This window comes from Pelecanus crispus, chromosome 1 (assembly GCF_030463565.1).
Source record: "Pelecanus crispus isolate bPelCri1 chromosome 1, bPelCri1.pri, whole genome shotgun sequence".
In the NCBI taxonomy this organism is placed as follows: domain Eukaryota; kingdom Metazoa; phylum Chordata; class Aves; order Pelecaniformes; family Pelecanidae; genus Pelecanus; species Pelecanus crispus.
The window spans coordinates 209,056,356-209,073,034 of record NC_134643.1 but is presented as its reverse complement, the minus strand read 5'-3'; the positions used below and the strand labels follow the sequence as shown (position 1 = coordinate 209,073,034).

At 40.7% G+C, this 16,679-nt stretch overlaps 1 protein-coding gene across 2 annotated transcripts in view; it reads right to left on the bottom strand.

The window, feature by feature from the left end:
- ALKBH8 (alkB homolog 8, tRNA methyltransferase) overlaps positions 1 to 16,679 on the bottom strand; it is a 53,587-nt gene that overhangs the window by 5,578 nt on the left and 31,330 nt on the right. For both annotated transcript variants that reach the window (XM_075721518.1, XM_075721509.1), the window contains exons 8-10: positions 10,401 to 10,507; positions 6,162 to 6,316; positions 5,071 to 5,336 (exon numbers count right to left, since the gene is read on the bottom strand). In XM_075721518.1, coding sequence (XP_075577633.1) covers positions 5,071 to 5,336; positions 6,162 to 6,316; positions 10,401 to 10,507 — 528 coding nt within the window. The remainder of the gene's footprint in view (positions 1 to 5,070; positions 5,337 to 6,161; positions 6,317 to 10,400; positions 10,508 to 16,679) is intronic.

Sequence of the window (16,679 nt, the reverse complement as noted above, 5' to 3'; positions counted from 1 at the left end):
AACTAACTCTATCTGGTAGAATTAGTTAATTCAAGTATCTGGAAACCTGATTGATTCAGCACATTAGAAACTGATGAAGAAAACGACATCTAATTCTGAAATCCAGCCGCCAAATGGAATTATGTGGCTCCCCGGAGAAACACCTCAGCTCTAACTGATAGCATGAGAGCCTCAAGGAACCAAATTACATTCCAGCAAACACACGCATACGTAGAAAAAGAGGCATCAGCATAGCCACAGCAAGACAGACAAATCTCCTTGCTCCAGTTGGTCTGAGTCAGGCCTTTAGCATTCTTTTCACGTAGCATTTTGGTTTTCCATTGCGTACAGTCAGAGTGTCTGTGGAAACAAAGTGCTACATCTAAAATGTGAATTTCATTTCTCAATGACAAAGCATCAGAACTAAGTTGAGCAGTTCAGCATTCGTTCTGGTTTTGTGCTGCCGTTGTCCAGTTCCTTCTGAGCTCTCTTCATCCCAGGTATCTCCCATCATTTTAGTGATTCCTACTCATTGAGATAAAAGGGCAGGAAAGGTTCCTCTGCCTCACCCTCTGATCACTAAAGTAGTGAACTAGCTCCAAATATACTTTTGCCAGTTAGTTTTGTCCTTCCTGCTTTTACCCACTACTAAGTTCTACAGATAGGCATCTGTTCTCAATCAACATGGACCCAGTGTAACTAAAACCCACCCACCATCATGCAACCGTACTGCAGCAAATCTTCACCCTCTCTCTTCCCAACACCCTGGCAAAATCAAACTTTTATACAGTTCCAGCAGATCCCAGTTTGGGACAGTAATGCAGAAAAAGACATGCACATCTCACAGCAAAAGGGTGTCTTACAAGAAATAGGAATGTCTGTATTAAAGCAAAGCATTTGGGCTCCTACGTTGCCATCATTTTTCTTCCTAGCATCAGTAGTCCAGAAAGGAGGGTAATTTCTTTAGATATATAAAGAAAAAATATCTACCCAATTTTCAGTTGTTTGTTACTGCACCACTTTATCAGTTCAGTTAAAACTATAAACCACAAAATTGAAAGGCTTCAGTGTCTTTCACTCACACCCTAGCCCTGTGAGGTTGCTGAACGTTCCTGTGGGGAACTGGGAGGCAGAGCTAAAGCTCATAAAAACTGATGAGATACATTGCAATGGTGTCAGCTGGCTCTGGAAGGAAACCCTTGTGGTGATGGGGGGATGGATAAGGCCAAAATGTAGCATTCTGTAAAAATAAAAGCCCTGCTTACAGATATAAATATTAAGCTTGAAAGCACTTAAATATAAACTGTTGAAATAATTCCCACAAATGAGGTTCAGTGGGGAGGGGACTGTGCAAAAAAAACCCCAAAACCTAAAACCATTTCTCTCTTTTGCCTTCATTCAAACAGTAAAAAAGCTGGGCGACACAGAAAAAGTAATCTGAAATTTTATTAAATTCAATCTTTCTCCAGTCTTTGTGCTAACTACATCAGACTTGGATTCCATCTCTTGCTCAAACATTCTTAATCTGAATTTGTTTGTCACAAAATTGCTGCTCTTTCACTGTGTCAGAAAAATGCAGCCATTACAGCACTGTCATTTTTGTTAAGCATAGCTGGACTTATGTGCATTTCATTGTCACACAACCATACTCAAGTAGATAGGCTATATGTAATCATCCAAAGAAACCGAAGCAAATACAATAGCATGGGCCACAGTGGAGACATTTTCAGACAGTGCCTGAAGATTAAAACCATCAAGAGAGTTACCTTAGCTTTGATCTACCATTAGTCCTGCTACTTAAAGCATCCCATCTAAAAATGTACAGTGACCTTTATAGCACATCAGAAATACTGCCTTCAGAAAGTGCTTGCCTCAGGTTTTCAGTATTTCCTAGTCAAAACACACCAAGCTACATGGCTGTACTGACAGAGCTCTACCCAACCCCTAAATAACTCCTAATTTCACAGCATTGCTTTATTGCTTCTTTCCCAACAGGACCTAGGCTAAGAGCTCCAGTGCACTCTGCATAAAAACCTACCAAGAGCCACAGCAATTGCTGTGAAAGAAAGGCTGCAGCAATTTATTAAGTTTCTGCCTGGATTTTATGCCCCCAAGCCAAGAGGAGTAAATGAGGGAGGAAACTGATGCTCTGCACCTAGAGAGCACTCTCCTTATCCTAACGATGCACCTGATACACAAAGCATATTCTTTAACCCCTTGCCCTCAGATCCATGCCCAACCCCTGGTAAATGGAAGTAACACAATATGAGAAACAGCCCTGTATAATCAGACCTTCCTGTTGAGCCCAAATAAGAACCCAGGAGGAGAACAAAAAGTGGGAAAGACTGCTCCTTTCTCCCTCAGGTAAAAAGAATGGTTGACCAGGCTGACTCATCCAACACAGTCACCATACCAAGGAGAAGGGCTGCTGGTAATAATACTTATGCATCACTAACACTTGTTCTACAGTACTTACTATAGAACAGTATAGCAAGGGAACAGAGGTAAAAATCCCATTAAGGAATTTATGAGTACTGATTTCCCATTAAGGAATAAACGTGTACTGATTTCCCATAAATCAGAATTCACAAAATAAAGAACTGACGTCAGTCACTTCCGCAGTCACAGAAATAGCAAAGTCTTTAAAGTAGTACCTTGCTTCAAATAATACCCATTACCAGTTGCTTTAGAGGAAGATGCACAAAAAAAATCATGAGGACAGTTCTCTCTCTAAAAAACTGACCATAAGAAAAAATGTCTTGCTAAGTCCTGTCCACTGGTATTTTCCTTCAGGTCAAAGAACAAGGATTTATATTACCTACAAACAAAGTGATCTTATGTTTCTTAGAAGAATTTGACCCAATCCCTATGACTGCTGCTCAGTGCTTGGCCTTCTCGTATTTTGTGACGGTAAGTTCCATCCGATAAATGGCACTAAATGTGCCTGAAGTATTTTGTCTTCGCAGCAGAAAAGAGATTGCTGCAGTTTAACCTGCTCCCAAACCATCAGGTCCCCTTAGATCATCTCATTGTCCTCACTAGCAGCAACTACTCATACCCATGCTAGGTGATCCAAGTGACAAGTGACACCCACTGAAAACCCTTCATGAGTACTGAATGACATCCAACAGTCCGACCTTCCTTTGTCTCCAAACCAGTGTAACACCACACCGGTCCTCTCACCTATGATAATTGAGTTCTCAGTCTTTTTGAGATACCTTGTCAAAAGTTTTGAAAAAAAAAAGATAAAATCTGTAAACATGATATACACCAGCTTTTCTTTAACCACACTTTGGCTGACATATAAAAATAAATATAGTAGAAAGAAGGAGTCACATCCATCCTCCTGAAACTCTGTGCTAGCTTGCAGATGAAAATAAAGAAATGCAAAGTCTAGAGTCTAGCTCCAACCAAGAAGAACTAGTTGTCACTAGTAGAAAATAAAATGCCAAAGGAGGCCAAGTAAATGAAGCAATTCCCAGATTCTGGTTTTCAACTATCTCAGCTGCTTCTTTTTAAGTTTCCTCCCTTTCACTGTTATTTTTCTTGTTTTGGATTTCTCCTACAGGCACATATGAAATGAGGTAACTCCTACAGTAAGAGAGGAGAGGGGCTGGCTTTCATTTGACTGCCAGTACATATGTGATCTTTCTTTCCCTTAGTTGGTTAACTGTGAGCTCCAGAAACAGACTGGTGCTGGCAATTTCTTAACACAGCATCTTGCAAAGATTTCACCTTAAAAGCCTTCCACAAACCTACACAACAGCAATTTACCAAATTCACTCTAGGACCAGGTGACCTTCATGGTACCCTGATAAACTTTTCTCCTCTCTAGTTACATTTGCTGATTTTTCTCACAGGATTCAGCAGTGACAGACTGAATGTACTGAACATTATTAATTATCATTATTATTATTATTATTATTATTAATTCTTTTCAGGCTACAGTAGTCAGGCATGAACATGCCTACTTATAAATCAGTTGATTTCGTTCTAGCGTATAAGAACAGTAATGGAAATGAATCCACTACAAACACAGACAAGGCTGTAAATAACAACTTATGCTTTACAGCTGAATGTAAATAGCAGGACAGAAACTCCTGAAACAGACAAACAAATCTGAGTTTTGTTATTAGTAATGAATATTTTGCCTTACATGGCAGTTTTCAAGCCTGACGGATTTCAAAGTGTTTCACAGTGCAAGCACATGAAAGAATCAAACAATTCTGGAACAAGGGAGAGCAGACAGCATAATGCATACACCTCAGAGAGATTTCTTTTGGATAAAAACAACAGGAAGTTTGACCCTTGCAAAAAAAGTCTGTGAAATATTTGCAGTACAAACTATCTCTTGGTTCATATTTGTATGTGCTTCACGTCTCCCTGATAAAAAGGGAGAGGAGTAAAACTGGGCTAAGTACAGACTGTGAGACAGGGAAGGTGATGAGAAGAATGGAGCATCATCAGCAAGAATGATGTCAGAACTGTCTAAAAGTGAAGAAAAGGGAGTGAGAGAAAGGCCAGAAATCTGTGCTGAAGTTGGAACTCCTCCAGGAATTTTATGTTGGCATATTTACTGGGCCTACGCACAGAGTCAGAGGTGGGACAGCCAAACATGAAATCATTCACAAATGAGCCACGCCACCAGGCCAAATGGAAGTGAAAAGGATATACGAAAAGTAGTACTGCCCGTGAAGATTTCAAGGACGTGTTCATTGCATTCCCCACACACCAGCCAAGTGAAAAACTTGTTGGAAGCAAACTGCCCAATCATCTTCCCCTCTATTAAGCTTACTCAACAACAAAAAAGGCTAAAGCATCTGTTACAATTTTTCAATCCACTGCACCCATTACTCTTTTTTTATTAACATATTTTGACTTGCAAAGCAAAAGTGGCTTTGAAAAAAGAAAAGGGTAATGCACATAGTGAATGGATGTGGAAACCTAACACAACTGGTAATTGATCTTGGATGAGGAAACAGCTTTCTGTTCTTGGCACTCCTCCCACAACTGAAGCTCCAACATTCTACAACTGCACGATGGAATAAACACTTGTACCAATGAAAACAAATGACAGTAGCTACTACTTACCATGTACAAATCCTCGTTGATGCCCAGATATTTCCCATTACCACAACCAACATCAGCCACTATTGACCCTTTTGGTAGTGACCTGAGGAACTCTACAATTTGGGGCCATGGGCTATGCCTGGTACTGCTGAAGTGCGTAGCAATCTCTTCATACACCTTGTGTACGTATTCTTGCTCCAGCTTTGAAGCCTCCATCTCATTGTGGGGAAATGAAGGTTGTACCTGTCTTTGTTGTCCTTTCTGGCTGTCACAGACAGATGGGTAAACTACATACAGCAACAGATACACAAAAAATAATTTTTTTTGAAGTCATTCCTTGTTGGTTAAACTTGTTTAGCGAAATCAAATTAAAAGTGAAATATTAAAATGCAGAAAATGCTTTGTTCCTCCTTTACCTTTTAAAAACTGAAATGCAGGTCAAACTGCAGAAGTGTTTGATGACCTTAAAACAAGCAACCTGCCCACGTGTACCAGAGGCCATTTGCAGTGATCATTCATCCTGCTATGTTAACAAGGTTTATGTTTTCAAAACTGAGACAGTGCCCCTAATATCACAGATCATGACATTGCTGCAATTCAGCCTCTGAAATTCTGTTCTGAGGGCACAAATGGACTTCAATTCCATGTAATCGTTGAGCCACCTATCTATTATTATCTGTACTGCTCTAAGGCACTTACATGGCTCTGTCACTGCAGATCTGACTGCTTCTCCTTCTCTAATATACCTATTTTCAGAAAATTACGGTCCCCTTCAAAAAAAAAAACCTCAACAAAAACTGATGGGAACCTGAAGAATAGTAGCTACTTCTATTCTGGGACATCATTCTGGCACTTGAGGTCCCAATTAAATGCAAGATTCCAGATTACTTGCCTGGCTCTAGAGCAAGCCAAATGCCTTCCTGTATAGAGAAACTACAGCAGCCAAATGGATGCAACCAATTCAAGCCATATAGTATGCCTAACCCTGAGCCATTCCTGAATGGCTACCAGGACTGCCAAAACTACCCAAAGGGATTTTTTTTCTCAAAAATCCGCTTACATATTGGTGATAAATAACCATTTTGACTTGACGATCACCTCAAGACACTTACTGCAATTGCAAGGGCTTCTCCTCACTTTCCTGAATGTAAATGATGTCCTTGTTTCCCTTCGATTTAGTGTTAAATCTCCAATATCAGCAGTGATTGTTCCAACTTTCTGCCCAAACTCAGATGCTTGAATGACATCATATTTTCGGGGTGTAATCCTAAAACAAAGTAACACAAAATAAAAGAATAATTTGCATCAGAAAAAAACAATCCATCTTTATAAGAAGGCACTTCTTAAATACTGTGACAAGTGTGATTACAACATGCTATTTAATGTACTGCTGCTTCTCAGTTTTCAACTTAATTTCAGAGAAAAAAAAAAAGAGGTGCTGACACAAACTAATGACATTAATTAAAGTGTTATTTAATTGCAAGTAATTACATTTCCCTTTCCTCCCTTCCTTTCCTTCCATTTGATCGTTTATTTTTCTAAGACTTTATCCGAGATATGCTTGTTAAAATACACTAGTAAAAATGGTGGCTATGGGCATAAAAGCATAGCATTGGCTGAGCTCTACATTAGCAGATTGAAGTTTCTTGTAACAAACCGGCCCCTCCAATGAATTCTGCTTTGCAACAGAATTGCTTTTCCATTTATTGACAACAGAAGATACAAGAAGTAGCACTTGGGAGATTTGCTAAAATGCCTAAAGGGAGAAACTCTGATGTAGATGATCTTTCTTGACCAAAATCAATCCATCAATCAAGCAAACTGGGAGCAGAGCTTCTTAAGCTACTTCTGGATTTGGCACTGATCTTAATAGAAAAGAAAGACATTTTTGCAAGGACAAAATTCGTAAAATGAAAGCGATTTGGAACTTTTTTGGGGCGACAAAAGTTTCAAATAATTTTATGAAGAGGTTTACATTATGAAAAAGTACCAAACCCAAGAATCTTTAATAGCTCTACAAATGGATCTGTCTCAAAGTTGAGAAGAGGAAAATGAGAAAGTAAAATGTGAAACAAAACAGGAGAGAAGGCAAACAGCTGCACCCACATGTGGTTTCCCATCACTTGCACATGGGAAAAAGTAGATGCTCTTGGAACAAAATGGAAACTCTTCAGGGAAATAGCTTAGCACTTCAAAGCTGTTACTGCCACACTGAAATGCTTCCTGAACTTAGTCATCAAGGAGATTAATGCAGAAATTTCCTCAAAGGCGGGGGGAGAGGGAAATCATCCCTAAGGAATTGGCCTCTCGGTGAAGCCCCTTCAGAGCTACTGACTTCAAAGTACTTGACTCCCAGCAGGACAAACTCCCAGTATAAAACTGACTTCCATACTGGTTAGCTGCATTTAACCCTCATAGTCTGAGCCAAAAGCAGGGAAGAAAGTGTCTTACATCTTTTAATAAAGCAGAGCGTTCAGTCTCATCTGAAATTTCTATTGGAACTTTTTTGCAGGTCACATGAAACCGTTGACCCATTGTACTTAACCAAGAAGAATGATCCAAATGCTGAGAAGGGAGCCTGCAGCCTGATCAGCATTCCCGTACTTTGCTGTATGCCATCTTCCCTAGTGTAGGGAAGCTGATCTCTAACTGAGTCACAGGGAAAAGGAGTGCAGGTCCTTTCTGTCTGGAAATCAGGAAGCAGCACATCAATGCTCCATCTAGATGTTGCAAAAAGGAGACAGGGAACAGCCCTGAGAATGGAAACCTCCCAAAGGCAGCTATGGAAAGGATGGGATCTAATAAAGACTGCCTTGTTCATGGCAGATAATGAAGCTATGATGAAATAATCAGCTGAGGATGCCCAAAACTCCCTGGACAGGAGAACTTCAACTCTCAAGTTTTCAGATTTTCTACCCGATTTTCTTTTGAACCTGCAGCAATAAGCTAAGCATAGCAGCTAAAAGTCGTCTTTTCAAGGTTCTAGTTTCAACCTACATAATTCCTTTTGCCTGTACTACAAGCAAGAACTCCAGACGAAGGCTGGGCTAAAAACAGGCTTTCCAATATTAAAAAATAAAATGCTGCACACCATCTTGCCTAGCACAGAGTGGTTTTACTATTGCAGTGTCAGGAATGGTGTTTTGCCAGGTTACCCAACCAAAAATGAACCTCATCAGGAAAAACATCACAAATGAACCACATCAGAAAAGCCATAAATTTACTTTCACCTCTGAGACAAAAAAAACCATATCTTTTGCTCTCCTTGTTGACACCATATAGCTTATTTCTTAACCATGTTTCACCTTCAGAGAGAACAGAACAAAAAACCTTTTCCTGTGCGCTTTGTTAACAGGGTCAAAATGAAGTCTCTCATTCCCCTGGCATCCAAATACACACATTGAAAACATTCCCAGAGTAATTCCAAAATTGAACCTTTTGCTCTCTAATTTTACTTCTGAGGAGTAGATAAAAGGCATCACAAATGATATTAAAAACATCCTGATGTTATGTATGCAAGTGAATTAACTACACTCGCTTGCTGGATGATTAATCTTGTTGATTACAATAGTATGCTTCACTAGCATGACAGAAAGCTTACTCCATCTTGGGTAAGTATCTTGACCCACTACTGCTTTTAAAAATATGCAGGAAAAACTATTTTTAGGAAAGGTGGACAAGCATTGGGACAGGAATAACTTATACATGAGTAGAAATATCTGGGATCTTCATTTTAAATGTAGTTTATGTCATTGATTCTCAAAAGACAACCATCACTTGAAGGTACAAGTGGGTTAAGTAATAATCTCATTCCAGTTCTTAGTAGGCAGGTACACTACCCCAACTTGAATGTCTGATGGCAAGTACTACAAGTGCCCTGTGTGCATCCTTCCCCCTCCTGGGAGTTTGGCTGCCCAGGGCCAGCTTGCAAAGAGCAGAGCTGGTGGCCTTGGAGAAAGCTGTCATGAAGACAGCCAGAAGCCTCAGCAAGGGCCACCCCTCCTTCCCCTGGGAGTTGTTTTTAAATGGAGGCTGTCCTACTGGGCCCTGCCCCAGCTACAGCCCCAGACACATCCCCAGCTGTGCCTGTGCACGGCCACTGCCATGCTCATCTGGGCCTTGACCCATGGCCTGACGCCCCAACCTGGCCTCAGCCCAGTCTCATGGAGCTGCCTGATGCCCAGGGCTGGGGGCTGCCCCCAAGATCCGTCACTTACAGTATTTGACAGGACAGAATAAGAAGCTTATAATGCTGGTATCAGCATTCAGTCTTGTGTACCAGAAAATAAAAGACTTCACTGCACTGGGCTTCTATAACAATGCACATCAGGAGTACCAGCTGTTTTTTACAACTATTTAATTTAATGAGGGAATATACAGGTTGTATAAGCGTTCTATAAAAATGAACAGTGTAAAGGTCATTGGCGAGTTCATGTTCACCCTTCTTCATAATACAAATTAACCAGTAAAATTAAAAGGCAGAAAATCTTCTGCCAATAAAAGGATTTGATGCTTAATTTACACAGAATGTAATTAGTGTCTCCAATTGACTGCTGTAACCAGTCTTGGCTTGGATCAAACAAAGGAAGAAACATTTACCGTGGGCGTTCTGTGCAATGTTAGGGTTTCCACGTTCCCCTGAAGTGCACTACTATCACTCTCAGAGCTTGCCAAGGTTTTAGCCTTTTCGCCAATTTCAGCATTCCTATTGTAAGCATCTCCCAGTGGTGCATGATTTAAAAAGCATGCATTTAAACTCTACAATAAGCAAAGCCTCAAGACGTATTTCAAGAAATCTCTTTTCCAGGAACCCAAACCTGCTTGGTACAATGCAGCCTTATTAGTAGTTAAAGTGTCCCTAAAGCAGCTGGGAAGAGCTCAGGAAGACTCCTCTTTGTCACTCATGCCCTCTGTGCAGGGGAAGTCACTCTCTCAAACCAGCCCTTCTCTAAAGCCTTTGGCATATGTGATCCAATGGGAAAAGCTGTGGGCTGAAAAGAGACAAAGGAAATGGTGAAGCTAATTGCGCTACAATCAATTCCTTGCCAGCTCAGAGTCACTGAGGACTTTCACACCGCAGATGTAAGTGAGAGCAATTTCCGAGCGAAACTTCACTTGTGACAGCAGCAGGAAACAGCAGCTCAGGGACTGGCAATTAGCTTCCTAAAATCCCCAATTTTTTCAATTTAACCTGAGCAGCATCTGAGCAGAGGACTGAATTTGTGCATTAACTATAAAACTTGACTTGATTTCTTTCAGATCAATTTGTTAATGACATTCTGTATTTAAAAGCAAGCAAACAACATATATTATTCTTCTATTATCAGCAGTGCAGGGACTCTTACACATACCCATGTGTCCACAGGTATCTGGATTCTCCAGCCATCACCAATAAACTGCATCGGGGCAGCATAATTGCCACTGTATGACCATCAGGGTGTTTGAAATCCATCACAATCTAAAAAGAAACAAAACCAGCCACCACAAATGAACATGACTTACAGAGCTTCATATACATGCCAGGCATTCTTTAAGTCCTAGCGTTGTTTGCCTCTTCAATATGTTTATTAGAATATTGCCACAAAACAGCTACCTATTTCCCAGGGATGAAAAAGCCTCTAGGTCTCTGTCCTTAAGATTTCTCCTGTACAGTACTGTGTTCAAAAATCTGCGGCAGTCACAAAAATACATGTATATATAATTAAAATACTAAATATCTATATATGGGTTTTTTTTCTTTTCACAGTAATAGTATTCTTTGTGAGAACACAGTAGCACTGTTTAATCTCTGTGTGTACCTGTGAGGTAGGAAAGGGTTACTAACCCTCAACTAAAAGCAACAGCATAAGAGGAGGAGAGAGCTCATTTGCCCTAACTCAGACATCTGAAAGTTAGGTACCTGGGCTAAGGCAGTCAGCTACTGTGTTTTTGTGAAGTCTATGCAGAGACAAGTATCTCCACTGAGTCATTCATCCTAGTCTAAAATGTAGAGCTAAATGGTGTGGAATGACCCTATGCCCTCTGGAAATGCCTATCCATTCACAGCAGACTGATCTGAGACAATTAACTCAGAGCAGATACATAACATTTAGATAAACCAGTATTAGGTGAGAGAAGTAGTTTCCAACCTGCCCACATTCTTGGAGTTTTGCAACACAAGAAGTACATGCCGTCTCCCAAGATCCTGACTAACATGCCAACTACCAGACCATCCTTTTATTATTTGCCACCTGGCTTCCAGCCATAGCAATATATTGAGGTAACGCTTTCAGCTTTATTCCAATTTCACAGCCCAGATGGCAGTGCTACATTTTGCTTCTGCTTGGGCTAGGAATGTTATCCTTTTACATTTCCCAAATGAGAGAAACTCTTGCTGTGGAAAATAAGAGCAGGTCATTTAAGCAAGCCAAAGGAGCTACAGAAGACTTACCAAAAAAGAAAAGTGGTCAAAAAAGTATTCAAGTCAGCAGTTCCAGCTACACTGGAGAATTAGCACCATGAAAGTGCTGCCACCTGATTTGTAACCTACTAAGTATGCAATCTAAAAGCAGACTTACTACAGTATGTCAGATCAAAACAAATTAAGCAGTTCTGCTTCTGCACACAGATGCATTTAACAAAGAGAAAACAGTGGTGCAATGATCAGTCATTCAGCACAAAAAACTGGCAAGACAGAGATTGAATAAGCCAGACTTTTAAACACTACAAATTACCACTTACAACATTTACTATTTAATGTTGTGCACACTGGAAGCAAACTACAATGGCATTTACATTTTTAGGGGGAAAAAAAAAAATTATGCTGTAGTACCACCCACATAGAGTGACACAGCTTCTCCTGTTGAGCTATCTAAATTTAAGGCAAGACATGACGAGGGTGACAAACAGTGGGCCTGAAAGGGTTAGAGAGATATGGGGTAACAGGAATAAAGCCTATCTATAAGCTCTGATTAATGATTATGAAACACTTCAATAGATACACAAATAGATGAATGGCAGCCACTTGCTAATATACTACTTCCCTTGCACTTAGCAATTTCTTCTAGGTTTCCTCAGAGAAGCATGGCATGAAGAAGGAGAAAACACAGTGGCTTCACATATCTGATGGGGAGGCTGTCCCATAAAGCAAGACTAAGTGCAAGCCTCTAAAAATATGTAGCTGTCTGGCAAGGCAAAGAAATCAGAGGATGACTACTCAGAACCAGCAAATAAGGAAAGGAAAAGCATGGAAAGAAAAGAAGTGGGGAGTGAAGTGGTTGGATGAAATGGGTGAGATGATATCTCAGTCTGTCTTTTGCCTCTCTGGCTCACTGCTGTTGGGGGGCAGGTGTGAGAGACAAGATAGAGACTTGGTTCTTCAGAAGTATGGCAGAATAAACTGAACATGAGACTGTCCAGACTCCTTCCTGGAGGCCCAGTTACCCCACTGTCCCTCTTTCTGTGTCAGTAACAGCTACAAAGCCCTGTTCCTGCAAATGATGTTCAAGAACAGCACTTTCTCCAAGAGTCAATGATTGCCAGCTCTATGGGGTCTCCTACACTTCCAGTTCCCACCTCCCTCCAGGCCCTGGAAGAAGAGCTTGTTCCCTTTCACTTCTCTGCGCACCAGGCTGAGGGACTCTATATGAAGCAGTGGGAAACAGTTCATCCAGCTCCCTGCCTTCTCCGATGCTTTACCTCATGCACCTCCAGTTCCTTTTCCCCCCACCAACTGCATGGCCCCCCAGAGTCTCTTAGCAGAAGATGCTCCTCAAACCCTGTCCTTTTAACAACTGTGCATCCAAAATAGCAGAGGTTCAGAGCTGTCTGTAACAGACAGCACACAGGGAATGAGAGGCCACAAAACTATCCCTGGCAGCTGGATTTTCAGGCAGATGTGGCAGGAAAATAGCAGGCAGTATGAGAGGAGAGCATGCCCTCCTGGCTGAATTTCAGCTGTGCTAAGTCAACAAGAAATATGTGAAACAAATTTCTGATGGTGCAAAATTTGAAGCTGAAAGGCAGGAGATTACCTATTGCACATAACAAGTCTAGTCCTCACCAGCACAGAATCCCAGCTCTGTCCCTGCTCCCTGCTTTTCTGTGGAGGAAAAGCTTCTGAATTATCATCTCACACTAGGTGGCTGCTCCCCTTCTAAATGAATATCATCCTTATGACAAGCAGTGATGATTTGGGGAGGAAAATATAAATAAAGGATTAATTTACTTGCAAAGGAGCAATGATAGTAAGTAATTAACAGTAACTGGAAGAGTCAAAAATCCAAATCCAAACCTGACTTTTGCTTATGAAGCAGACAGAGATCCTCAGCTAGAATATATCAGTTTTGCACTTTTTCTATTAACAACAAATTTGACATTGCAGTTCAGACAGAGAATCAAATTTAAGGAACCCACTGTGAATATCTGAAGAAAATTAGTGCAATTCATATGCTTTATTCGTTTATCTAGAATAACAACTGCACCTGAATGCTTAAAAAACCCCCAAACAACAGTATTTCTTCTATTCTTTGTGTACAGTACACTAAAGAACATTTAACCCAGAAGGGTTTTTGAAGAACTCTGTTCTTATCTCTGAAAAGCCTATTACTGACTGAAGTAGATAACATTCCCACACTCCTATATGTGTCTTTATCCTGGCAGAACATTCTAAATTGTCACTGTCACACACACACACAAAAGATTAACGTATTTGGTCCTCTTTTTAATTTACTAAGGACTCACAATCAATAAAGCAACTCTGCCACTGCTGAATCAATCTGCTTCATGACAGCTTTGCTCCACAGGAGCTATTTCCAATTACTATTTTCGTTTTTACCTATTTTCTTTTTTCTCTTAGGTGGCAGAGTCAATAAAGATCAAATTTCCAGCTAGCCCATGGTGCATCATCCAGGGATTACATCCAAAAATAAAAATAGTGGATGCTTTGATCTTATACAACTTTTACCTTCTTTCTTTGTACTATGAAAAAAGTGTGTCTCTATATATGCACAGCAAAAAACTTGAAAGAAACAAACAGCTAATAATACCTACTTGTGGATTTAAATATCTTGTCATGATGCCAGGTTATTGAAGAGAGAGTGCTAGTGACAAGGGAGCACATGAAGCAGTAAACAGCTTTCAGGGATGGCTAAACTTCAAAGCAAAGTGACACCCACATCACAAACATTGTTCCTGTGGCATAAAATACAGCAAAATGCAAAAACCAGAGAAGAATCCAGCTTAAAAGAAAAAGGGAAGAAAGTAGGGTGTTTTTAACTCCTCAGGGAATGAGAAGTCTGCACCGCCTTCCAGTGCAGTGGTACTACACTTCATGAAGGAGCAGGAGGATGGAGGTGAATGACTGGTCTATCAAATAAGTAACGATCCAAAGACGAAACAGAAATAATGCAACAGGGCTATAAGGACGACATCGATAAGGATTTCATGGCTACAGCACAGAACAACAGCATTGTCTTTCTAAGCTTTGTCTCTGAGGCAATTTGTAGTTGATGTTAATAGACTACCTTAGACGAAACATACTCTAAAGCTAAAAAAAGTACAATGTGGAATGCTTCCCGAGTCGCTGACGTTATTTACTGAATTTTCAGAGCAAAGACACATTATCAGCCTACATAGCAGTTTCCCACATGTAAAACAGATGAAAAAGAATGTCTACTTCAAAGACAGCTGAGAGGTTTAAAGCCCACACATGGAGCTTGAACACCACAGTAGGGCTTTATGCAGAGACAAGAGCCTGCTGCCTCACACAGAACTGAGGCAATCAGTCAGTAATACGCAGTGCCTTTCACTGCAAAAACCATGCTAAATTCAAAATTTTGGAATTCAGAAAAATGCTGAATTTTAAGGGAAAGAGAACGGTATTATCTTCTCCTAATAAACCGTGTCATAGGAAATTGATCTTATGTAATCAATGCTGATATTTACATCCTATATCATGGTCTCTAGCTATACTTCAGAAAACGAGTGCAACGTTGACAATCATGATGATGAAATAGTTCAGCACTGCCTACCTCAAAAATCTCTCAACACATGCACAGAGGCCTCCCCCACATCACATTTACACCAAAGCATACCATCTCTTGCTAAGGCTGCTTATCTACTTAGGCACTGTGGTGATGCTAGTCAGATGCTTAATACACTTAGCAGGCTTTCTTTCTTCAAAAATTGTATTCAATTTTCCATCCATGCAATGCATAACTATCTTCCTGAATTTTCTGTGTTGTTTTAAGTGTCTATATATTTCTTCCTCTTAATTGAAGTCTAGCACATGCATGTTTAAAAACTATTTCAATATACAGACAGTACTTCATCCTTTTCTCTCTGAAGTGTCACCTTGTTATGATTTTCTTGATAACCGCAAGGAGACTGTATCCACTGAACAGCACACCAGTATCTCTCCTAGCTATTAAGCATGCCATTGACTCCATGACACAAATTCTCTTGTTATCTGTATTCCGTTTACAAGATTCAGGTAGTGCACAAGAAGAGGAAAAACTACTGCGATTTCCAAGCTAAGTTCTGTTGGATGGAGGAGCTTCCAATCCTCTGCAGGCCTTGTCACTGCTAGCTGCAGTATACACCACTCTCCTTTTGTACCTGGGAATGCATCTCTTGAGGTTCACCACCACCAAGTTTTTACAAGTGTTTCAACCAGTCCAACACACCGACCTGGAGAGCTGAGATACACCATTAACTTCTCTACTGTGCCTCAGCACTGATCATTGCCACTGAAGAATAACTTCAGTGCTGAAATTTAGCTACTCTGGGTACACCTACATTTCTAAACAAAACATGATAAAAAATGTTAATGAACACGTACAAATTTCAAAATAGCCTTCACAACTAATCCCCCAAAGCTCTAATCCCACAGTGTGCACAGTTATGTGAACACCACCTCCTCAGAGGCCATGTGGGCCACCAGTACTCACACCTCTCCTGGCAATGGGGGCTCCCCTACTTGCACTCTGCTCCTGTGAGATGTGGGTGCTCCCCACACACTCACTAGTGACAAAGGCACCCCAGGCTCACACGCAGACACCCCAGGTGTGTCTCCACTGCAGCACCCCATGCTGTTACCCCACCGGCTGGATGCTGGCTCCTCGTGGTGTCCAACAGGGCGACTGCTCTGCTCAGCCTCACCAGAGGTTGGGATGCTGGTGGTACTTCTGGCAGCGTCACACCAACTTTTGACTGCTGCTGTTCCCACCCCAAGGTCTCTCCCTACTGCTATAAATTTTTATGCTTCACTCATATGTCTTCTCAGGGTGACTCTTCTTTGCTTCAGAAGTCTCTTTCTAAATCCACAGCTACTGTTTAATCTTGCTGACTGAACAGACAGAGTAAAAGAAGAACACAACTAACCTAATCCATTAAAGACTACCCATCAGATATGCCAGTTCCTACTAACTCTAAAAGTATCAAGTTTCTTTTGTATGTCAGGACATTACCTGTGGCCTTTGCACCTTTGCAGATCATTACCTGTGTTGAAACTCCATGTTGAATGTTAGACTCTTACATCTGAATATTAGACTCTTACATAAAAGACTTTCAATCCCTACAGTAAAAGGCAATAGTTGCATTACCACTGCTTCCCTCTCTCTGTCACCACAGGTATAAATTTCTCCTTTCTG